This window comes from Rhinolophus sinicus, linkage group LG02 (assembly GCF_036562045.2).
Source record: "Rhinolophus sinicus isolate RSC01 linkage group LG02, ASM3656204v1, whole genome shotgun sequence".
In the NCBI taxonomy this organism is placed as follows: domain Eukaryota; kingdom Metazoa; phylum Chordata; class Mammalia; order Chiroptera; family Rhinolophidae; genus Rhinolophus; species Rhinolophus sinicus.
Genome location: NC_133752.1, coordinates 41,184,335 through 41,211,263, shown reverse-complemented (window position 1 = coordinate 41,211,263; position 26,929 = coordinate 41,184,335). Strand labels below are relative to the sequence as shown.

At 33.0% G+C, this 26,929-nt stretch overlaps 1 protein-coding gene across 3 annotated transcripts in view; it reads left to right on the top strand.

The window, feature by feature from the left end:
• The window catches only part of GRID2 (glutamate ionotropic receptor delta type subunit 2), a 1,327,069-nt gene that overhangs the window by 959,803 nt on the left and 340,337 nt on the right, over nt 1-26,929 (top strand). For all 3 annotated transcript variants that reach the window (XM_019741137.2, XM_074323476.1, XM_019741134.2), the window contains exon 10: nt 25,058-25,255. In XM_019741137.2, coding sequence (XP_019596696.2) covers nt 25,058-25,255 — 198 coding nt within the window. The remainder of the gene's footprint in view (nt 1-25,057; nt 25,256-26,929) is intronic.

The window sequence follows — 26,929 nt, the reverse complement described above, 5'->3', positions numbered from 1 at the left end:
TATGACTTACAGAGGTGTGATCAACAATATAGTGAATTTGTGATCAGACAATATAGTGAATGTTTAAATAAAAATAAAATTATTTCAGTAAAAAACACATTGCCATTAATCACCCTCAACATATTCCCCCTCACTTCAAACACACTTATCCCATTGTTCTTGCCACTTTCAGAAGCAGTTCAGGAAGTCTTCTTTCATGAGTGTCTTTAGTTGTGCTGTCATGGCTGACTCAATGTCCTGAATTGATTCAAAACATTTACCTTTCATGGTCCTTTTGACTTTGGAGAAGAGCTACAAGTCACACGGTGCCAGATCTGGTGAATAAGGTGGATGAGGACACACTGCAATGTTTTTATTTGTCAGAAATTGCCATACCAGAAGCAATGTGTGACATGGATTATTGGCATATGGAGGATGATGTATGGCACACTTTAAAACACAACGTCTTTGAACCATAGCTCACACTCGACTGACTGCACAAAACAAGTTGAAACTTGTCACACACAGTTACTAAGGTTTGATGCACCACTTCCCGTGTTGAGGATCCCTGCCTTTCCATTGGATGGCACTGGGCAGCAGCATTTACTAAATTTTGTGATCACAGTGGAAAGGCTCCATGTCACTTCTGGCACGGCAATTTCTGTCACATAAAAACATTACGGTGTGTCCTCATCCACCTTATTCACCGGATCTGGCACCATGCAACTTGTGGCTCTTCCTCAAAGTCAGAATGATTCAGGACATCGAGCAGCCATGACAGTGCATCTAAAGACACTCACACAAAAGGACTTCCAGGACTGCTTCCAAAAGTGGCAAGAACGATGGGATAAGTGTGTTCGAAGTGAGGGGGAGTATTTTTACAGGGATTAATGGCAACATGCCTTTTACTGTAATATATTTTTTTAATTTAAACATTCACAGTGTTTGTTGATCACATCTCATATAAATGGTCTCTGTTTCCTTCAAGCTTAGCCTGCATGGATCCCAAATATGGTTAGTGAGTCAAGCTATGGAAACCGTCTATTCCTCTCAAGTCTTTTGTGATGCAATATGGACTTACCACTTGGATGCCCAGTTGAGTAAAAGGTTGTGACACTTATCACACTCCCATAATACACAGCCATTGTTCTTAATAATTTTGCAGGGTTCCTGGTTCTTCATGTAATTCCTATTTGAAATGGAAACTTTTTTGTGTGTGTAAAAATTTAATTACTGTTAGACTCCACCTCTAAACTGTAAGTACCAATAATACACAAAGTTAGTTTTCACTTATGTCTGATGTATAGAAGCAGGTCAGTAAATATGTGTTGAGTAAACAAGTTAAAATGTTCTGATAGTCTGAAGGTGTGTGTGTGTGTGTGAGAGAGAGAGAGAGAGAGAGAGAGAGAGAGAGAGAGAGAGAGAGAGAGAGAGAGAGAGAGAAGGAAAAAAGGGGAGGAAAAGAAAAGAAATAAAGAACTATATGTGTGATTATAAAAATGAGAACAGGAATGGACACAAGACTAAGCCTAAATAAGTAGTCGTAGGATTCTTTATTCTTTGATTTCTATCCATTAAGTCCAAATTTCTAAGAGGGATGACAAAGGATTATCCTATTATTAAATCTTTTGATGTAGTTGATACTAGGAAGTGACTTAACCCATTCACAATGTGTTCAAATAACTATGTGCTTTTAAGGCAAAGAAGTAGAAAGTTTTAACTCAAAACATCAAGAATTGTTCATATTATGAAACAGCAAGCCCACTTTTGATGAGAAGTTACAAATAATATAGAATCATTAAAATTCCCTTGGTCTTAGAGCAGTCATTGTTTGCCTTTTGATCCACAATATTTCCATTTCCACGTGGACTGATATTTCAATATCCATGGTCCCACAATCTGTGGGAAGCACAGAAGTAGACAAATTCAGAAAAAAATGAATAAAGGGGAAAAAGACTAAAACAGAGTTCTATTGTGTATGTCACGATCTTCTAAGGAAACAGCACTCCAAATAGAAGGAAAAAACCTACCTCTTTACTTCTCTTAGATTAATTTTAAAAACTTAATATGCTTATATTAAATACAGATAAAAAGTAAATTAGTGTTTTTGTTTTATGGTTTTTTTTTCATATTAAGGAACACTGTGATTGACATGTAGGCAACAGATTCTCAATTTGCATAATATACATGAAAGCATGAAAGTTAGACATAGTAATTTCTATATGGCAGTGTAAGATCAAGCAATGTCCTTAGTTTCTCCTGGATATACCATTTAACAAAGGAGTAAATAATATGCAATTAATTTTCTTATTGGTACTTAAGCCTATTTCATTGCCTTTTCTTCACCTCATCTCCTCTCTTCAACACACTCATATTCAAAAGCATTTGGCATATACTGCAAAGAGTACTAGATTTATAGTCAAAAGGTTTAAGTTTCAGATTTTCTGCTTAATGGATCATTGAGCAGAAACCAAGGAGCTATTCTGATCCTTAATTTTTCTGTCTTGTAAAAAGAGGAATAATAAACCTGGCCACACAGCATAATTGTGAGATTAAACTATGAGAAAGCAGTTAGTAAAGTGCAGAGTGTTTCTAAATATGTTATCATCTCTGCAGCAGAAAAAATTATGTATAAATTAGCTAAAGAAAAAAAATGAGCATGAGTGATCATGAAAGCATAATTAATCATTGTCATCAATCTTTAGATTTTTGTGGGAAACTACTGAAATGACCCTAAGGCAGACAAGCAAACATAAACTGCAGAATCATGACTTTTAGGCTCACTCACTGTTACCTTAATTTAAAAACATGCTAATGAAAACCACAGCAGCCCTCCTGCTAGTGAAGCTTGTGCTTCTTATGGGAAAAATGAACAAAAATACCTGGTACCAAAAAAAACACACAAAAAAAAAAACCAAATTGTAAACTACAAATTTCTAAAAGTCTGTATGTCTATTATATTGTATCATCGGAATTGTGTTTGGTTTTCAGCTAGCTTTAAATAGACTGTATATATTAATGCATAACTAAGAAAATACTAATAGTAATATCCCTGAAATGTAATATCCCTAAATGTCATTGTGCTACATTTTTTGCTAGGGTCATTGACAAAGTTTATGCTCCTTGAAGACCTTCAGCATTTTGAACCACCACAGAGGTTCAAGCATTGCTGAGGGCTCGGGGTTTGAGCTTCCTGAACCTAGAGGGAAATTTAGGGGCTGGGAAAGTAAGCTTGAACAGAAGCTTTACTCGGCAGTACTCAGAGCAAGGAGATGGGGAGGGAATTGATAGAGTTGATGGCAAGCTCTGGTAGCTCCCACAGTGGTGTGTGAAGAGAGCTCCTTTGCAAGAGTCAATAAATAATAAAGTTTGGTTCACAGCTCCAGGCAAGAATGACAACTCTGGCTGAGAAAATGCCCAGTGGCATTTATTTATATAATAATATAAAATAAACTGAAAGTCACAATAAAATATGGTAAATGTCATGTAATAATTACTACATTGGAAGTATACAGTATAGCAGTATGGTTAAGAACACCTCCCCTAAAGTAATTCCACTTCTAAGATGGCAGGGTGAGGAATTGCATGGACCCATTCTTTAGCAAAACAAGCAAAGTTCCAAAAAACTAACTAACTAAATAAAACAAAACCATTTAAAGTCTCTGGAAATTTCCCTAAGGGCATGACACTATTCAAGACAATATACTAAAACCCAGTAAGAACAACATGAATCTATGGCATCTGAGCCTCATCCTGGCCCTTCCCCTTCCACACATCCTCTGTGCTGCTCAGATAATGGAAACTCCACTCCAAGCAGGTTTGGCCAAGAAGACAGGTCTCCCTCTCTCTTAAATTCCTAATGAAGGCTTATCTCACCTGGAGAGACAGGCTGCTAGCAGTTCTCATGCCCTTCAACTCAAATTTGAAGAGGCTAAATTCCTGGTGAATATAGCCAAGAATTTGGGGGCTTCCTTTTTCCACCTAGCCCCAACCCAAAGGATGCAGTCTCTATTCCAGGTGTAGCAGGCCTAGAATAGGGGTCTTTGATCACCATCACTCCAGTTTGCTCCAAGGGGAGAGGTTCCAAGTCAATGGAGTCAAGTAGAAAAGACCAGAGGCTGCCACATAACCCAGTACCCAGAGTAGTTGCATGAAGATTTTGCCCAGGGGACAAGCAGTCTGTAAGAAAAAAGTACAGTTAAGCATTCTCCAATTATTTGAAACAGAGGATGAGGAAGTTCAAGTCTAAGTCTCCTCTTAATTAAGAGCAAAAAGCTAAATCCACAGCCAGAGAGTTCACCAGAGAAAACCAGGGAAAGAGTTAACTAAGAATATCCCTCCTGGAATCATGACAATTTTTAAAGTCTGACCTCAAAAATGACCCCTACTCAAATTTATTTCCTTCAAACTACTAAGCAAACCAAGGACATTGTTGAGAACAATAAAGCAATCAGCCAGTAATTAGTGAAAATTAATGGCTTAAAGACTTAATGAATATGACACAATATGTACATGGACATAAACATCCTCAACATATCAAACTGACTGTAGAAGTATAAAAACGGAATTATTCACCATGACCAGGTAGAATTTATCCCAGGAATACAGGGTTAATTCAATTTATGAAAATCAATGTTATATAACATATTAATTAATGAAGGAATAAACCCACATGATCATCTCAATCGATGTAGGAAAGAATTTGATATATTCAATAGCTTTTCTTGATTAAAAAAAGAAAGAAAGAAAGAAAGAAAGAAAGAAAGAAAGAAAGAAAGAAAGAAAGAAAGAAAGAAAGAAAGAAAGAAAGAAAGAAGCACTCAACAATCTGGTAATAGAAGGGAATTTCCTAAACTTGATAAAAACCATGTATAAACCCATAACTAACATCATATTAATGATGAAAGACTGAAAACCCTCTCTAATCCTCTATATGCAATAACAAGACAAGGATGTCATTTCTCACTATTTCTAGTCAACATTGTGCTAAATAAAATTCCTTTTATTTAATTTCCAGCACAATTAGGCAAGGAGATTAAATAAAAGGAATGATATTATAAAGGAAGAAGTAAACTATCTCTATTTGCAGATAACATAATCTTACATAGAGAAAACCCTAAAGAGTACACACACACACTCACATTATTAGAGTTAATAAATGAGTTCAACAAGTTTTTAGGGTAAAAATCAACATACTAAAATCAATTGTATTTCTCTACACTAGAAATGAAAAATCCAAAAAGGAAATTAATTAATAATTTCCATTTAAATATATCAAAACAATAAAATAATTAAGAGTAAAATTAAAAGAACTGCAATATTTGTAGACTGAATGCTACAAAACATTGTTGAAAAATTTTTAAGTCCTAAATAAATAGAGAGCTATCATGCAATCATGTATGCAAAGAATCAATGGTAATATTCTCCAAACACATCTATGAAATCCCTATTCAAATTCAAGTTTTTGTTTCTTTTTTTTTTTCCACGATTGACCAGCAGATCCTATAATTCACGTGAAAATACAAGAAAAGCAGAAAAAACCTACCCATTCACACACAAAAATCTTGAAAAAAGAACAAATTTGGAAGAGTCACACTTTTCAATTTCACAGCTTACGAAAGTGCTGTAGTAATCAAAACAGCATCATACTGGTTTATGACATTTAGATAAGTGGAATAGAATTGAAAGTCCAGAATTAACCTACATAGCTATGGTTAATCAATTTTCAACAAGAGTGTCATGATCATTTAGTGGGGAAAGTATAATCTTTTCAACTAGATACCCACCTGTGAAACAATGAGTCTAAACCCCTGCCTCAAACTATGTACAAAAATTAATTCAAAATGGATCACAGACTTAAATGTAGGATCTGAAACTACAAAACTTTTAGTAGAAAACATAGGTGTAAATATTTGTAGCTTTATTTTGATGGTAGATTCTTATATATGACACTCAAAGCACACAAAAAATGATACATTAGATCTCATCAACATTAAAAATGTTTGTCTCAAAGAATAGAATCCAAAAACGTGAACAGACAACCCACAGCATGGTAGAAAATATTTGCAAATCATATATATCTAATAAGGGGTTTGTATTTAGTATATATAAAGAATAATAAAAACTCAATATGAAGAGGAAAAATAAGCCAATTAAAAATAGGCAATGGCTTTGAACAATTTTTCCAAGAAGGTATATAAATGGTCAATAAGCAAATAAAAAGATTTTTAACATATTTTGCCATCATGGAAATGAAAATCAAAACTACATGAGCTACAACTTCACACCCACTAGGCTGGCTATAAACCAAAAGGACAGATAATAACAAATTTGGGCAAGGTTGTGGAGAAATCGGAACCCCCAAACATTGCTGGTGGGAATGTAAAATAGTGCAGCTGCTTCAGAAAACAGTCTGGCAGTTCCTCAAATGGTTAAATACAACGTTACTATATGACTCAGTTTCTATTCTAGATATAATCCCAGAAGAAATGAAAACATATGTCCACACAAAAACATGTACACAAATGTTCATAAGAGCCTTATTGATTATAGCAAAAAAGTAGAAATAGCACAAATAACTATCAGCTGATGAATTGATAAATAAAAATGATACACCCATAAGATGAAATATTATCTGGCAATAAAATGAAATTAAGCACTGATAACATGGTACATGGATGAACATTGAAAATATGCTAAGTGAAAGAAGCAAGTCATAATACATCACATATCATATGACTTCATTTATATGAAATATCAAGAATAGACAAATGTATAGGGATAGAAAGTAGATTAGTGATTATCTAAAGCTGGGGGAGACTAGGGGCTTGGGAGATGGTGGATAATAGGAATTGGATTTCTTTTGGGGGCGATAACATTCTAAGACTGATTGCACTGATGGTAGAACATGCCTGTGAATATACTAAAGTATTAAATTTACACTTTGAACAGGTGAATTATATGGTATGTAAATTATACTCAATGAAGCCATTAAAAAGAACAGAGTCTGGATCAGACCATATTTAAATCCTCAAATCTACCTGTGAATTTAGACCACGTCTTTAAACTCTCTACAATTCTGTTTCTTCATCGTAAAATGGAGATAATAATATTATCTACATCATAGAGCTATTGTGAAAATTAAAGGAACTAATGCATGCAAAGAACAAAGGACTTCTAACAGAGCTTGGCACATAAGAAGTGCAATATATAGGTCTTAGTTCTTATTATGCATAAACTTTAAGGGAGGACATAAAATAAGCATCTCACTATTGGGGAAGGTAGTGGGAGAGGCTTAAAGGATGACACAAATTTGTTTTGACAGATGAGCAGGGATTAGGAAGGCATAGACAAAAGAGAACAAATATCCAACAATGTAAAGAGTACACGCAAAAATATGCAGGTATCAAGAATTTAAAGCATCCTAAAGGTAAATTTTAATGTCACCTGAAGTAAGTGAAATAGAAATGCAGGAAATTCCAGCAGTCTGTGTGTAAGGCATTCCTTTTTAAGATTCCTTTAGAGACAATTCAATTAGAAATTTGTCAGTGAAAATGAGGTTAGCACTACGTAGTTTAGATAATATACAGTTAAAAATACCATTGCTACAATTTTGACCTAGCCTAAAACTTAAATTTAATGGTTCTCATTTTTATTATTGAAACAATGTAATCAGTAGACATAGCTCTGTATTGTGTACATATTTTGTTGTCTCTTCTGCTGCTTGCACCCTTCTAATGTGAGAATAAAGGGAAAAATGTGATTTTTATAAATAGACACTTGAGGAAAACTGGCCTATGTAAACAATGTAATTTATAGCAACACTGGGATATATGTTCACTTCAGTGCTGACTGACTAAAATCATCATGAGAACTGATGCATGAGAATGGCTTGACAATTTCGTATTCTTTCTCATCACACCAATTCTTAAGATGATAGCTGTCATGCAGATGTGTGAGTATCACTATTGCACTGAGGTAACCTTGCATGACTCAACTTTTTTCCATTAAAAGCTGAACTCTGAATTCTTAGACTAAACAATGAATAAATATTTCAGAGATGTGTTATATAATTTACTTCTGAAAAATAGATTTACTACTTGCTTGTATAAGTTTAGGAAGTTATTTACAGAGTTATTTGCAAATTCAAAGATGTAAGAACAGTAGGTCTAAATTCACTTCCATAACTTCTGTTATATTCTAACCAGTTATATAAACTATGTTATACTTTGATTTCAGAAGAGAATTATGCCACTGCATCTGAAAGAAACCAAAGTGTTAAGGTTACCTTAAAGTTCAAAGTTATCTGTTGCCAATACAGTAATTTTAGCATAGTTATACCACAAAAATCAGTTCTATACACAATTCCTCAGAAATGTACATGAATATAAACATAAAAATGAGAGAGATGCTTTTGGTATAGATTGTACTTTTTAGAGCTACAAAGGAAAATATTAATAAATTAATAACCATTAAAACTTACTGATAATGTTACCAGCTAACATTTAGGGCACACTCCTAGTCAATCTTATTCTTAGTATTTTAGTATACCCAATCTTCATGGAACCCTCAAGATTATTATTTGCATTGCATAATATGGGTGAGTTCTAGAGCTAGTTAAATAACTTCTTCAAGTTACGTTTGTAATAAAAAATAAGCATTGAATCCTTGTTTGTCTGCTTCCTCCCCTCCCACTCCACCCTCACCCATCCATGAGGAAATAACAGGAGCTGACGTAAATTCCTGTTATGAATAACTAGAAAACTGAGCAAAATATGAAATAAAAAGAAAAACTTTCAGACATTAGTCAACAGTTAAAAAAGGATTTTCATTCCTAAGAGGTTAGATACAACTATATGATCCCAACAATCACCCCCGATTTCTGACTGCTGGCAATTTCCATACTGAAGGCACAGAGACAGAGATTGTCGCCCTTGCTGAGTTAAGAAATTAGAGATCAAAGTTTGGGAAGGTTGAGGTGGTTTGCGTTTTTTGGTACATGTTCTAGACAAGAAGGAGCTATCTAGGAGACTACTTGCAGAAATTTGCATAGCGGTCCTTTTGAGTCTTGGCTGAGTACTAGGTTATACATACGCATATACAGAGAAAGTCTACAAAGCTGGACAAAGAATGATAGGAAGCAGATCAATTTCTAAAGCTCGCATATAATGTAGAGACTTTTGAGAAAGGTTTAAGTTGGAGGGACGTTACTGTACCAAGACTTTAAAAGAATGTATAGAAATCAGGTATTTATCTTTGAGCTATGTAGTAATTGATAGCTATTTAGGTGAGCAAACTTGTATAGTTATAAAGTAGGATACTTCCTCACATCTTGCTGTTTCAGTGTTTTCAATGTTGCCTTGACCTCTCAAAGGGTCCAGCTTTTCATTAGGTAGATGCATATTCATCTGCCACTTTTGACTGCCAATAGCACGTAGATGTTGCTGTTTTGCAGGTGACATACATTAGTACGGGGCGAACAGATGCTAAATATAAGTCACAGGAAATTATTCTTACTTACATCTTAGAAATCTTCCCAATCAACAGGGGAAAACAATGTTTTCAATTAAAATGTAAAATTAGATTTGTTTAGAAAGGAAATGCATTTTTAAAAAGCCTTGCATGCTTTCCAGTCCCTCTCCAAGAGCCAAGGAGTCAGATGTCAGCCTTATCAATGAGCTAGCTGGGTCTTAAGTGGGATTTGGATTCTTTCAAAGGTACAGATACAAATTTTGACCAATAGGGGACAATTTATCAAATCACTCTCCATGGCACTCAATGGGACTCTAAGGTAGGCTGAAATGAGGAGAGATACCTCCAAAAAGCACCCAACGTGGGAATAGTTTACTCATCTGTCAGCTTCTAGAACACGAACAGCTATTAAAATTCAGCTCCCTCTGGGGAAGTAGGAGGCAGTGAAGGAGAGAAGCACCATACTGCATGGAGGTCCCTGAAATGGAAAAGCTGGTCATGGAAAGGAATGGAAATGCACACTGTTTTAGAATACACACCCCTTGGGTTTTTTTAATGATCAGTGGAAATACAAAGAGGTTTGGGTTTTAAGGTGCCATTTCACAGCATCTCCAAGTAAACTCTGTGCTAATTAGTTTAACCTGGAAAAAAAAGGCCATCACACTGGAAACTGAATTTGTGATTCTTGTACGTTTAAAATCTTTCAGCAAGCAAATTCACATTCTCTAGGTGAAGGAAGTTAGCATGAGGAAATGAACTTCAATTTTTTTAAGGCTTTTTTATTTGGTAGGTTTGAAGGTTTTTTTGTTTGTTTGTTTGTTTGTTTGTTTGGTTTTTTGGTTTGTTTTTTTCTCTTTTAACCATTACTAGTGGCACAATTTTTGAAATGGAAACATTAAATTTTCATACTAATTTTTTTTCCATTAATTCTTATTCAGGGTAATGTACTCTGCAGTTCAATTAAAAATAACAAGATACTATGCTGTTCTGAGCCAAATGAAATCTCTAAGACCATGGTCAATGAAGCACTCAAGAAAATGAAGTATTGAGGCTGACTGGTCTGCAATCTACTGGGGAATAAAGAAGCAACCGATTAGCGTTTGAAAGCAAGGTCTTTTACTTTTTTAAAAGTCAAAGACCCATCAAGAACAAAGAGTTTGAAAAATATTTCACCTTTGCTTTATGAGTCTTTTCAAAATTTTAAGAATGACCTTTGGTCATCAGCACCAAGAACTAAACTGCATTTCAATACATATACAGTAATGTTACATTTTGGAACACTCTTAGAGTAGTATCTGCTAAGGAATACAAGAATAAGTAGCACCAGTGTTTTGTTTTTGTATTTGTGTTTTTTTTGTTTTGTTTTTGTTTTGTGACATTTCCTAAGTGACATTTTCTCCATCTTATGAAGGATCCCATAGGAGTAAGTGTTAGGGCTGGGTTTAGGCTCAGCATTCCAATTTATTATGCAATAAAATAATAGCAATGGGAAAAAAAAGTTTCATACTGCTTTATATTTTCTAGTAAATTGTAGGACCCTCTCTCTAATTCATTAACGTGTATCCCAATAATTAATTCAACACTGTAGTCCATATCCACCACCCTGATAAGAGCTGGCACAGAAGTCATTTTTAAGTGCCTTATTATTAATTTTAATGACATTTCTAGTAATCTTTCATGTGCTTATTAATTTTTGAAACAGACTATTGTCTTTGGAGGTTTAAGTTCAGACTTCTCTACATTCTGTAAATCCCCACAGATTTGTTTCTTGCTTTTAAATATCAGCACCTTCCTGCTTTCTATCCTTATGTTTCCTCCCTCTCTACAGGATATCTTTTCTTTTAAGTTTCCCACTGTGCTTCATAATAAAAATCAAAAGAAACAGGTATAGCCTTCAGAAAGCATTCAGGTCACTAGAAATAAAAAAAACTGTTACCTTATTCTTAAAACCTTAAATCAGGCAGGTCAGTATCAGAAATATTGAGTGTAGTTTCTACAAAGGGTATAGAGTGGGGTTAGTGAAATTATTGTGTATCTTGTTCTCTCCAGATCTCCTTTTATAAAAAAAAGTTGTTCAGGAAAAAGTCTTGATACTGTTAGGTAGAAAAGTTTTCCTCTACTCTTTTAGGTTTGATTGGTTGGGGGCCTGTGAATTAACTGGCAATAGACAGATTAACAGGAGAAAAGTCAAGGTTTATTTACATGTGCACAGAGAAGTCACTCTAATAAAGAACTTGCTGAATGCCCAGAAGTAAATGTTTGTATACCCACTTAACAAAAAGAGGAGGGTTAGATCTTGTTTCAGGAGCAAAGTATGGAAGGGTCCTCTGTGTTTGTGTGTGTGTGTGTGTGTGTGTGTGTGTGTGTGTGTGTGTGTGCAGGCAAGCTACTGTGAATGAGAAGCCCATCTCCTTCCTGGAGTTTTCAGTAAATGCCCTTGGGAGTAGAGTTAATGGGAGCTGTATCTTTAGGAGGCTCTGCTTTAGTCAGATAAGAGAAGTTCAGATAAGATTTCAGATTTTACTTTAAAGTAATTTTTATATAAAAATTACGATCCCATCAGTATGCTGACTAAAACTGAAGTGTGACTTAGCAAAAGAAGAACAAGAACACGTAAATAGCTCTGCTTTAAGAGTGAGCATAGGTTGGAGAATATAGAATGGAGAAAGCAAGAGATTGATTTTTATACCACCATGTGTTAAAAGACTGTCGTGTAAGTTCTTTCCCTTGTATCTACTATGTAGTTTCTATACCTGCTCCCCAGTAACCCCAAACACACATACATACACAAATGTTAATGAAGGCAGTCTGAATTAATGGTTAAGAATGCAGGCTTTAGCATCAGACAACACTAGATCCAAATTTCAATCTTTCTTACCATCTTGTAAGGCAGGCATCTTGTATTCATCTATTTTACTACCAAATCTCAGTTCTCTCATTTGTAAAATGACAATAACAATACCAGAGTATTCCAAGAACTAAATGAGTTGATGAATGTAAAGTGATAAGGATGACAGGCATAATGTAAAATTTTTATTGTTGTTATTTTTCATTTGCTTCCTCCCTTAACCTGAAAAATGTTCTCTGAATAAAACACATTCTTTGACCCCGAATCCCCTTTATTCTACTAATTCTTTGTCATGCAGTGGTCTCAGACTTCAGCTCTTTCTCCCCTTCATTATTTATTTTTATCCTTAAACCACTGCCTTCAGTTGGTTTCTGTTTTGATCTCTCCAAAGGCACTGCCTTTCAAAAGATCGTCATGATCTCCTACTTGACAAATGAAATTAAGTGCTTTCCAGTTGAGATCTCTCTGGACTTCTCACCCACATGAGAATCCGCCAGCAACTTGCTCCTCTTGAAACCTTGTGTTTTTTTTTGCATTCTTCTCCAGTGCCTTCCCCTGATTCCTTTCTGCCTTCTCTTCCTGCTGCCTCCTTCATTGGCATCTCTTCTTCCAGAACTTCACCCTGACTTCATTTACTCTCTCAAAAATTAGAAACAAATTTTTATTTCCTTCCTCCCTAATGCTTGGTCTCACTGATCCAAGAGTTGAAATAAGTATTAGAATATTCAATGACAGAACTTTGAAAATGTGGAAAACAAAAAATTAACAATGAAATCATCTCTACTTCCTCCATTAAAAACTGACTAATATATTTCAGTATGTGTCACTAACTAAACAAAACTAAGTTACCTTATTCATGAAAATGGAAATAATTATGGTTCTAAACTAATAGCAGTATTGGACATATATATGCAGAAAGTGCCCAGCATACAGTAAGTCCTACATGAATGTTATATATACATGAATATATATACATGTACATGTATATATGAATATACAATTGAATATATATATATACTTACTCATGAAAGTGGAAATAAGTATGGTTCTAAACTAATAGGAGTATTGGGCATATATATACAGAAAGTGCCCAGCATACAGTAAGTCCTACATGAATATGTTTGCTGCTATTATTATTACATATATATATATATATATACAAATTTTAAACATGCATGCAGCTATAGACTGAATATTTGTGACCCCCCCCAAAATTCAGATGTTGAAGCCTAATCTCCAATGTGATGGTATTTGGAGGTGGGACATTGGAGAGTAAGTAAGTAGGTCATGAGGGTGGAACCCTCCTGAATGAGATTAGTGCCCTCATAAAAAAAGACATGAGAAAGATGATCTCTCCACTCTCTGCCCTGTGAGACAAAGGAAGCAAACTCTCATCAGACACTGGATCTGCCATGACATTGATCTTGGACTTTCTAGACTCCAAAACTGTAAAAAAATAAATGCTGTTTAAGCCACCCAGTCTGATAATTTGTTATAGCAGCTGTACTGACTAAGACACACACACATGGATAGTTTTGTACATTTTCTTCCCATTTTAGCAATAAACACATGAATATTTTTAATGTAAACAAACATTTTTTTTGTATAGCAGATAATAGTTATTTTTTGGGGTTTTTTGTTTGTTTTTTGTTTTTAGCAGTTAATGAATTATCTTTACAATTGCCTCAAACTTCTATTAATTTATTGAAGGTTGTATTTATTCCCAGCATCCAACTGAAACTCAACATTTTTATTTCTCATTTACTGAAATATGTCAGAAAGCAAATGTAAGTAATGTTTTTACAGTGATATTTTTAATTTCTCTAGAAGACAAAGAAAAATAAACCAGTCCCAAACTTTGAAATGTCATTCTTTGAAAAAAATCTAAGGCCTAATTTTGAACAGATGACCATGTACCAGGCACTGAGACACTGAGGTTGACAACCGAATATACTGTGTAGTAGTCTATCATACAGATACATATTTTTGTATAAAATCATTACTTAATTATTGAGCATTTAGTTTGTTTTCAAATTTTCACCAGAGAAGTTGCAATGAACATTCTTTTAGATACATGCATGTTTTCATTTCTAATTATACTACTTAATTAGATGTAAAATAACCAGAAAAAAGATTATGAAAATTTGAAGGTATTTGCTTTTCTACTATAAATTTTGTGTTTTTGAAAAGCTGTACCAATTTTAACTCACGTAAGTGTACAAGAAAGCCCATTTCTTTACATGCGTGGTAATAAACATTAACATTCTTTTTCATCCTTGGCAGTCACATGAGCAATAAATAACTGATTTTAATTTGTATGTACCACAGGTTGTTAAGAGAGCAAAAAATAAATAATTCACCTATTGAACTCTGTCCTTTTAAACTATAAGCTTTAAAAATAATGATGATTTTAATGATTATTTCCTCTAATAAGTATTATTTCTCTTAATTGATTACATGAGTCACACATATTTAGGAAAAATACACATTTTTCATGCTTCTTTCTGTTAAATTTGAATGTTAATTAACTTTGTATTCAGTGCTCTAGGTTTTTACAAAATTCTGTCTTTGATTTTGTATTGAACATTCACCTTGAGGAATTTAGTGTATTGATTGAAAGTTGTAGTTCCTCTAATAGAATTATGATATATACTCCAAATTAAATCAATCAGGGAGAATCTCAGAAATTCATATTCTTCTGAAGACCAATGCCTCCACTGAGAATCTCCAGGAAGTATAGCATAGCATTACATCATTTCTCACTATATATTTATAGCCCCACATTCAACATACCAGCCAATCCCATCAGCTTCTATTTTCGAAAACACTGAGAATTCAATTATTCCTCATCAAATCCATTTTTCTACCAAGTCAGCTCACTTCTGGTTTATTGCAAACGATTCCTAACAGATCTCCCAACTTCTGTCCTTGCCCCATCCAGTCTATTGTCAATAGTAACGGTCAATTGTCTAGTAAATCGTGAAGCACATCCGATCACATCTGTCCTCTGCTCAGAGCACATATGATTGTCCATCTCAGAGGAAGTAACAGCTGATCAGCACAGCGGCTTAAAGGACCTGTTTCAGCTCCACCCGACATATACTCTTTACCTCTCAGACATTTCCTGTCTGGCCAAGCTCCTCGGTTCCTGCCACATCAGTGTCCCTTCTGTCTCTTAAACATGTCAGAGAAACTCCTGCTTCATACATTTACATTTACTCTTTCTTCAGTTTGTAATGCTTTTTCTACAGAGGCTCTTCCTGATTGAAGGTACAACCCTGTCTCATGTGCAATTTTTTTTCTCGTTATTTGCTTAATTTTCCTCCACAGTACTTACTATCATCTGGTATAACATATATATTATTTATTTTGTTTATTATCTATCACTCCCTTTGTAATGTAGGTCTAGAAGGATAGTCTGTTTATTTTCTGTTTTGTTCATTCTCGTATTCTTAGCATGTGCCTGGCATTAACATTCTTTTGAATGACTGAATAAATATCTGAAGTTCTGTTGTTTTCCTATAGGTAATGTAATATTATTTTAGATTACAATACCACTAGGGCTAAATATTCCAAGTTTAATTTTATATGGCTTTTCACTATAGTCTGGTATTTAATTAGCCTCAGTTTATATTTATTAAATGTTTTCATATCCAGACAGAGAGTAAGTTGTATTATAAGGTTCCACTGACATTTATTAACATGGTAACATTAACATGTTTTTGATAATATTGTAACAGGAATACAACTATATCACCCAGAGTATGTGAACATCATCTTTATTCTGAAGTCAAAATTTTACTAAGTTCTTTAGTTAAATATCTTGTAGACTTCTGACATTTGGTATAGCCAACATAACCTATTACAGCTGCAATATTCTGTGTCTTAAAACATATTCTGAATAGTTTTTCTTGAGATAACTGCCTTTATAAAGCAATCTGTGTCTATTAAACTTTTAATAATACTTGTGGAATAAAATTGACTCTTAACACATGGCGATGCACTTGTAAGAGTCACGTAGGTGTTAAATTTAGCAAAATAATAAATATTTGAATAAGTTTAGCAAAACAATATTATCCACCACTCTTATTCAGAAAGCAAACTGAGATCTGGTATTTCTGTTTACCTATGTAATCATGTGGCCCATAAAATCTTAGCCTCCTAAAATGTATTTTTAAATGCATGCTAGGAAAAACCAATAAATGAGAACTAATATACTTAGGATTGTTGTGACTGTCTAATGTCCTTGATAACCTTGTATTCCAAGTTACAGCATCCTATATTTCTTTCAGATTGACATGAAAACAAAATGAACATCTTTTTTTGTTGTTGTTTTGCCACTCTCCATTTAGCCTCTAGGTCACTAAAATGTGATCAGTTCATGATTTGAAAACAATCTATAAAATCAGACATTTTATTTTTAAAATGAATTACCTTGTATACTAGTAGCAATAATTTTATGTTCAATTTAAAGTATTTTTTATTAAAATAATTGCTTACAATGTAGGAATCAGAAACAATATGTAAGACATGGTTATAGAAAATTGGAATGTCTTTATTTACTTCTATCATTGGTAATTTGAATCGCATTGATAAAAATATGCAAGCAAGCATTTTAAAAAATAGGTTTAGGGCTAATGCTGTCTAAACACTTGCTCCTCTATAAAAATCCTTCTTCAAAAGCTCTTTGAAAAGTGTTTTCATTGCATATCCCTGTGAATTGCTTTTCTTCTCTCCATAGAACTGCTATATTATTTTCCTTTACAACACCTAGAATTCTTTTTTCCTCTCCAGATATCCTCATGTTTGTTTTCCTATTCTGGCGTCTTGACATTTTCTTAAAAACAAATCCATACCTTTTGTTTTATAACATGTAGAAGTTTCTATTTATATATGATCTGTAAAAAGCAATGAGGCTTTCTTATAGAATAGTGATCATTAATTCTACGTATATCAAAGTTGAATGTGTCCTTCCTAAGCAAAATATAAGCTCACATTGTGGATAAAGACAATGCTTGTTTACTTCAGTCAGGAACATGTTTTATGTGGAAAATTTTTTTAAACAGGTCATTAAGAAATATTCTCACTCTCTTTTATTGTCTTTGAGTAGCAGGTGTGAGCAGCCATAAGGAATTTCCAGTGACTCATTCCTAGTAGTTTTAGCTATCCTGGTGTTCTGTGAAGCCATGCATATTAAAACCTCTTAATAGCTCTCAGTAAAGCCTTGGCAGTAGAGCTTGTCTCTTGTTCCTATCAAAGACTTCAGATGTTTTTTTTGCAAGCACTAAGACTAGCAAACAATATTGCATAGTTATTAAAATATGGGAATTAACTACAAAATCTGAAAGTTGCAAACAGAATTGTAAATCAACTACGCAATTAACATTAGATTGTTTTAAATGACTGAATACAAATTCAGAATTATGAGGTTATTATCTAATAACACAACAAGTGATGTGAATAAATCCTTGATAATATGAAAATTATCAACCACTGAAACACTCTTTCCTACAAGCAGGTCTATGGATCCTCACGCTAATGCACTTAGATTGATAAACTACAGGCATTCTGTGAAAGCTTCATTTATTCCAGTTGCTGAGGATTGTGCTTAGAGAGTCTGTCATCCAAGGGATGAGCAAATCGAAATCTGCAATTTGTTTTCATTTAATAGGCAGACAGGTTATCACCAACTCAGACTCAGTACTATTAATATTCCGTGAAACTAATTGCTGGAAAATGAATTTTAAAGGCAGTGTTTTATTATTTCCTTTTTGACTCTCTGTCCCTATAATAGAAGACTCGAAGTCATCTACACACACTTTTAAAATATATGTTAAAGAGGCACCGGCCATAATCACCTGTCATCTGCGCTGTTACAAAGTAGCCCTAGTTCTCCTTTCTGCAATTCATTCTACACTCTGCTCTCAGAAGTACTTTCTAATTATGCTAGTTCCCTTCCATAAAGCTCTAGTTCCCTGCCAAATAAGACAGAAACCCTAATACGGCTTCAGTGCCCTTCATTATCAGGCCCCATTTAACATATTTATTTTTTTGGTTGTTATTTATATTGTACTGTAACACCCATACAGAGAGAAAAAAATTTAAACCATTAATTAATGAATAATAAAGTAATATCCAGGTAATCACTGCCCAGAGCAAAAACTAGAATATTGCCATTACCACAGGAGACATCTTTCCTTGTGCATGTTTCTAACCACACCCTCCCCAGCATCCCAGAGCTAACGATCCATAGATTATCACTCCTTAGGTTTTCTTTATAGTGTCTTTACGTGGGTGTAAATCCTTCAATACATAGTTAATTTGACCTGTTTTTGAATGTTACAATAATGAAATGAAACTGTTTTCTTTGAATATTGTTTTTTTCTTTACTCACCGTTATTCTTTTAAAAGTTCATTCATGTTATTGTGTATAGCTCTAATTTCTTAAATTTTAAGCTGTTTAGTATTACATTGCATCAATATACCGTGTTATAGTTATCTATTCCGTGTTGATAGACATTTGGATATTTAGATTATTTCCAGATTTTAGCTATTTTAAACAATGCTGCTATAAATATTCTTGGACATGTATTTTGGTGCCCAAGATTCTCTAATGTTCATAACCAAAGAATGAAATTGCTAAGACATAACTATGCATATCTTCATACTAGATACATGTTTATGTAACACTCAAAAACAGGAAAAATTAACTTGCATATAAATATCTTCAGTCTCTATTAGATATGTCAAAGTGTTTTTCAAAGTGGTTGTACCAATTTAAACATTCAGCAAGAGTGAATGATAGCTCCTGTTTCTTCGTATCCTGAATGATATTTGGGATTATCAGATGACCTCTCTTTCTGCTTCTCATCTCTTTACTCTTTCTTTGGGATTTTCTATTTAGTTATTCCTTTCACCCTGGGATTAACTCTGATCTATAACCGGTCACTAATTCTTTCTCCAACTGTTTCTAAGCTGCTGATAAACTCAGTCATTAAGTTAACTTTGATCATTATCTTTTCTAATTATTACATTTCTATTTAGTTCTTTTTAAATTCTGCAATCACACTTTCTATAGTTTCCAATTTCCTGCCAATTTTTAAAAAATTACCTTTTAAACATAGTAAACGTAATGTTTATAATTATAATGCATGTGAAAATTTTAGTATCTGAGTTCTTGAAAATCGATTTCTGTCATATATTATTTCTGCTTGTTCAATTTATGAAATGTAATTTCCTTTTACATGCTATCTTTGACTTTTGCTTTGGACATTGCATTCAAACAGTTATTTGAAGGAATAACATAAGATCTAAAATGAAAATACTTTCTACCCAGAGAGGGTTGTGTTTTATTTTCCTGTCAGACATCTGGAGTCTCTACCAGTCTTGCACCTCCTTAAATTGCATAAAAACTTGAGACAAATTATGTCATCCTAAATTTTAATTCATAGGTTGAAATTTTTGAGGTTCAAAGAGATAAAGTTGAAAATGAATTATGAAAGTCAGTTTGGGGAATGCAATCAATAATGTTGTAAAGATTTTGTAGGGTATTCGATGGACACTTGTCTCATTAGGGAGACCACCTCAGGGATGATGTAGATACCTGATCACTGCACTGTACACCTGAAGCTGAACTTGAACAATAATGAATGTCAACTATAATATATATATATATATATATATATATATATATATATATATATATATATATATATTTGCAAGAAGCGGAGTACAACATTAGGAATAGAGACAGTGGAAATGTGATGGCTGTGTGCGATGTCAGAGGGGTAGTGGATGGGTGGAGGGTGGTTGTCACTGTGTGAGGAATATAAATAATAAGTGTTTAACTATTGTTTTGTGTACCTGAAACTAATAAAAAACAAAAACAAAACAAAAAGAAAATGAATTGTGATGCCTTTCTATTCTGTAACTTATTGAGTGAACTTGAGTTAAAACTTCGATTACTAATTTTTCTTATCTGTTAAAATAATGTATAGTTGGTACTCTCCAAAATGGCATTCTTCTTCTTCTTCTTCTTCTTCTTCTTCTTCTTCTTCTTCTTCTTCTTCTTCTTCTTCTTCTTCTTCTTCTTCTTCTTCTTCGACTTTGTTGTATTTCTCTGGTGGTGTTTTTTGTTTTGTTTTGTTTTATTTATTTATTTATTTTTTAATTGGGGAATATCGGGGAACAATGTGTTTCTCCAGGGCCCATCAGTTCCAAATCATTGCCCTTCAATCTAATTGTGGAGGGCGCAACTTAGCTCCAAGTCCAGTTGCTGTTTTCAATCTTTAGTTGCAATGGATGCAGCCCACCATCCCATGCAGGAATTGAACCAGCAACCCTGTTGTTTAGAGCTTGTGCCCTAATCAACTGCGCCATCCGGCCTCCCCATTCTCTGGTGTTTCTATGTACCAGTTATTATATGTGCTACTTTTGTTTTGCTTTGTATTTTTTGGGTGCATGACTTTTCCCAATACTAGGTTATAATTAGATTTAAAGTGGCACCCATGGTTTTTCACTGTATTTCTCACTGTATTGATTATAGTAACTTGCAGTAGCTTCTCAACTATTGTTAATGAGTGAATAAATTTTGGAAATAGGTGCATAGGTAAAAGTGATTAAAGCAAGTTCAGTATTGCCATAGAAAAGGAACAAGTGTCTTTTCTATTATAGGTTCCAGAGCTTCAATCTAATTTCAATTGCTATGTTTACCTTTTCAGTGGATTAGCTGATTGTCCTCATAAAACACAACTGGTCTCAGGTAGGATTTATGAATAGTGATTCAAATCTATAATAGAGCTTAAAAACAAAGCTTAAATACATTGATCTAGAAGAGAAGTGATAGGATGTAATAAAGTTTATTTAGGGCATAAAATTTTAAAAGCATGTTCATCAATAAATAATTAACTCTCTTTTAAAAAGTGCTTAGTATAACCATTCCTATTCTGTACCTTTAATCAATTCTAGTTGATGTTTCTGAGACCAGATTTTGACAACAGACCTCTGAAAGGGATTCATTTGCCTAGGAATTTAGTTATAAGTTGGAATTAAAAATAATTTCTAGAGAGAAATTTAGCACATTAAGATGTAACATGATTTAGTATATTAAATAATTCTTCTAAAGAGATCAAGAAAAACAAAAACGAATCATTAATATTTTACATCAAAGCATATATTAGCATATTATTTTGTCACATAAATCATTTAGCTCTACAATACAGTTAGTTACTATTCTTGGGTTTTTTGTTTGTTTGTTTGTTTTTCAGGCTCTTGAACAATTTTATTCAGGACTTTATTCAAAAAACATTTTTTTTTTTAAATGTATACCCTGTTTCAGGCCCTATGTCAAGACCAGTGAACAAATCAAACTATTCTCGACGTCATGAAGCAATACTTTCAGGAAAGACAAATATTAAATATTTAAACAAATAAGTATATAACTACAAATTGTTTTTAATGCAATAAGGAGCGATTCCTATGAGCTATAAGAGAATATAACAGGGAGATCTAATTTAGATTTGTGTTAGAGGTTTTTTCTAAGAGTTGTTTTTTTTTTTTTTTTTCTAAGCTGGGACCAGACATATAAGTAGGAATTATCCAGAGGATAAAGCCTTTCATGTATTTGTTTAAGTGTCACCCTATAGAGTGATATTCAACTTCCTGGTGATTAAATTGCTACTAAACTTAAGAGCTTGTTAGATTTTGAAGTCCATGGATAAATAGAGAATATATATGGTCCAAAATTATGGATAGAGAAGCCATTCAAATAAGATCTTTCATGAATCATCTGTCCATTGGTTTGTCAATGGATAGAAATTCAAAATCTATAAAGGAATGAAATGTGTATAAAGAAATAAGTACATTCTATTGCCAGAATTTACAATATAATGTAAACAATCAATGCCCAATAATTCTAGAATTTCCTGAGTATATTTACATGCTCTCTGAATATGATCTCTATTTTGAAATTTCATGAATCCATTCTGATTCTAATGACTTCATGACCTACGTTAGAGTATTTAGAGCAATGCATAGTCATTGACTGGGTCAAATTTTGTTCAAACAACCAAATGAATAGTAACACAATCTACTAATTATCTGGAAGTTTATTATTCACTTAAAAATATAAATATTTGAAATCATCACGATGTTCTGTATTTTATACTTAATATTAAAGGATTGATTAAATCTTTACTTTTCACTCATTTGATATGATTTAAAGAAGTCAGTATTATTAGAAATTTGTATTCATTCTCAAAACCTCTTATCTATTGTTTTATTTATCAGTATTCATTACCATCAAATACTACTATAACAGGAAATACTACTGTAACAGGAAAAAAGTCAAGAGCTTAACAACAACAAATTTTTTTTTAATTTTCCTTACTTTCTAGAATCCTAGGGAGTTACTCAGTCTGGTATAGCATTTTAACTCTCAAGGACACAGACTTCTGTCTTGTTCCTATATTGTATATGGTCTAAGTTACCAGAGCTTATAGGTACCCAAGCTCCAGCCATTAAGTGTTTATTCCAGCTGGAAAGAAGTAGAAAAGACATAAGAACAGTTGCACAAAGTACCCTGGTTGTATAAAATTGGCCAGAATTAGTCACCTGGTCTTACCTTACCCAAAAGGAAACTGTAGATTGCCTTTATTCTCAGTAGCGCTAAAATTAAATACACACACACACACACACACACACACACACACACACACACACATTTAGTGAAGTAGAGGACAACACAGCCAGTGGGAACAAATAGCAGTTATTTTCTTTAACTAGTCATTTACTGATTTATTTTACACAAAGATAAGATATAAACAGTTAAATAAGACTTAGTTTTATAAAAGAGAAAAAACATCAATAGTTTGGGAAACCAAGATTTTAAAAATATTATAAATATTACAGTATCAACATAGTTGTAAATGAGCACTTAGAACTAAACTTCTGGGTATCCGAAGTGAAAAAGGATACCTACATAATGATTTACATTATTTTTATTTTCTTTAAAAAGGCATTACTAAAGCAAATGATGCTCTCTTGGCTCTGAATAATTCAAAAATTTATCTCCTGGTCACTTTTAGGGGAAAACTGAATGTTATGGTGGACAATATTCCTAAGATAAATTCAATGATTTTTCTAAGGTGTTTGCATAATGTTTGAGTAAAAGCCAAAAGTAAAGTATTATTTTACAACTCAATGGAGTCTATTTTGTGAGTCCCTAAAAAAAATGATCCAAGGATAAAAGCTTTGGGTATTCTGGCTTAGACCCAAGATAGATTTTGACCTGCTCAGAGAGCTGGATAGACTATATACACTGTGAATGGTTATCTGTAAATATTACTGTTGCTGAAAGATTTCTAAACAATTTTAGGAAATTCAGGACTAGGTTATCTAGTTTTTTGTAGTCTGCCAGCATGTTTCAAATGATTGGGCTTTCCTAACACCAGGTATTCTGAAAAATGTAAGGGGCCTATTTGTTTACTGTAAGAGGACAAAAATGTAAGAAGATAAAAGAGGTGGAAGCAGAAACCAATTTGCTGAATTTATTAAATTACACAATTTGCCAAAACAATGAGTGAATTTCTCATAGCACTTGTAAAGAAGATATTTTTTGCAATGAAATGTGTGTTTATATTCAAATTTCAAAATTACTCCAGGAAATGTGATGTTATAAATTTTAGGTAAATTACATGTCCTTAGAATTTTTTGATCTTTACCGAAAATATTATGTAGAATAAATCTGTTAAAATATTATTTTACATCTTTTTGACATATATAGACAATAAATGCCTGAGGAAAATTACAATAAATTAATGGTTTCTTTAATATGATTTTATTATTGATGAATCTTAGATTGATCCTGATGGCAAGGAAAATGAATCCTGGTCCCTGAAATTTTGTAGTCACTTTCATCTAATTTTTGATATGGTAGTATAGTCACATACTGTATAACGATGTGTGATACAACAGTTGTCCCATAAAATTATAATGCAGCTGAAAATTTTCTGTTGCTTAGTGACATCATAGCCATGGAAAATGTATTTGTGCAATGAATTACTCACATGTCTATGGTGATACTGATGTAAACAAATCCACTGCACCGCCAGTTGCATAAAAGTATAACACATACAATTACGTACTATACATAATACTTGATACTGATCATAAATGACTATGTTGCTGGTTTATGTATTTACTAGACTATACTTTTCATTATTTTAGAGTCTATTCTTTCTATTTATAAAAAAAGTTTGCTGTAAAACACTAGGCTGCGTTACATGGGCAGCAGCCTCATATATCATGTATTTACCAAGTCTGTTGATTGCATCAGATATTCTTGTGCTTGATTTACTCTCATGTTGTTTCTACAGTAACAAGTTGTACAGGCTTGTAGCCTCAGAACAATAGGCTATATCATATAGTTTAGGTGAATAGTAGGCTACACCATCTAGATTTGTGCAAGTGCACTCTGTGATGTTTTCAGGAGGAGGAAATTGCCCAGTGATGAATTTCTCAGAACATATACCCATCATTAAGCGGTGCCTGACTGTAATTAAATGACAGATGACAAGAAATTGGCTGACTAAACATTGTTTAATAATATAATACATTAATAATGCATAAGTTATATTTCTAAGTTCTCTCAAAGTCCAAAAGCAGTTTTTTAGACTATAAGCAAAACTCTTTGAAGAATTAACCTTTACTTTTAAGGAGCAATATAGATTGACATCAAGGATTTCTCTTATTACCCTGTAGGAAGAACCTTTTGTAATGGTCTCGGAAAATGTCTTGGGTAAGCCGAAGAAATACCAGGGCTTCTCCATCGATGTCTTGGATGCCTTATCTAACTATCTGGGTTTTAACTATGAAATTTATGTTGCACCGGATCATAAGTATGGAAGCCCACAAGAAGATGGGACATGGAATGGCTTGGTAGGAGAATTGGTCTTTAAGGTAAGTATTTATGTATGTATGTTTGTATGTTTGTATGTATGTATGTTTGTATGTATGTATGTATGTTTGTATTTATTATGTATCTAAAGGTTAAGTGTAGGCCCTGGAAGCTAATTTTATATGAAATAAATGCAAGGCAAAGCATCATTAGGTGGTGGTGTTGAATGCAAAATTCTTATTTTATGAACTTTGTGGAGAGAAATGTTAATGTAAAAATGAAAATAGATTTTTGAGTATTTCCTCTGATAGAAAACGATCTAGAACAAGGACTTACCTTTGCCAAACGTACACTACAAATATTTTGTCAGTACACCGTACATGATGAAGTCAGAATGCAATTTGCAAACACAATCCAAGTCATGTTTTCTTTTTAAAAATGCAATGTTATTTGTAATAAATACATAAATACATAAATAAAATCCTAATCACTTTGGAACTAATCATTAGCTTTTAGGATATAACTTTATACTTATATTTTCTCCTTCATCTTTCAATTCTGGGCGATGAATTTATCCTTCTCTATTTCTTAATCTCTGTTCAACTCAGGTTTGCTTCATTTTCCTGAAGCTCTTTTATTAGGTGCATACACATTTTTAACTATTATGTCTCCCTAATGAATTGTTGAATAGCCAGGTTTAGGTCCATCAATTATTATTTGATTTATCTGTGTCCCATTTTTTCCCTTGGTTCTATCTTTTCTTGCCTTCCTTTGGGATAATTGAATGTTTTTAATGTTTAATTTTATATCCTCCTTTGGCCTTTTAGCTGTGTTTCTTTGTAAATTTATTTGCCTTTGGTTAATCCAGAGATTATAGTGTGCATTCTTGTCACATTTTATCTAGATTAATATTATAATACCACTTCACATTTAAAAAAGTAATAACTTACAGCAATGCAATTCAATTTACACCCACCTTATCCTTTATGTTATTGTGGTCATATATTTGTATTTTATGAACTCCACAGTAAAATGTCACAGTTTTTTATTGAAACAATCTGTTGTCTTTCAAACATATAAAGTGGAAAAAAGACAGTTTCTGGTATTTACTACTTATTTACTACTTCTGGGACACTTTATTCCTTTCTACGTACTACTTCAACCTGAAGAACTTCCTTTAGAATGTCTTGCAATACAGTCCTACAAGTGGCATATACTCTTCAAATTTTGTTTACTTAAAATGTCTTTGTGTACCTTCACTTTTGTGTAATATTAATAGTATATATCACACTCTGAGATGACAAGTTTTTGTTTTTGTTTTTTTTCTGGATACTTTATGTCTTTGTGTTTTTTAATAAGGGCATTACTGATTTTGATTAACATTTAATAAGAGCACTGAGAATTACAGAAGATAGTCAAAATATACTTTTATAATCAAAATATGTTTTTCTTCATACTTTTGAAATTTGTTTATGGGGAAAATTGTGGATAAAATTATTATTCTTAAAGTCAAGTCTGGTAATTTTAAAGCAAGAGCAACTTTTTATTTCAAAAATTAAAATAATTTTATCATTCAAAAACTTTTCATGCATTTTTTAAATTCAGATATAGTTGACGTAGCATTGTATTAGTTTCAGATATATAACATATTTATTTGATATATGTAATATTGGAAAATGATCACCACAATGAGTCTAGTTAATACCCACCACCACACATAATTTATTTTCTTTTTC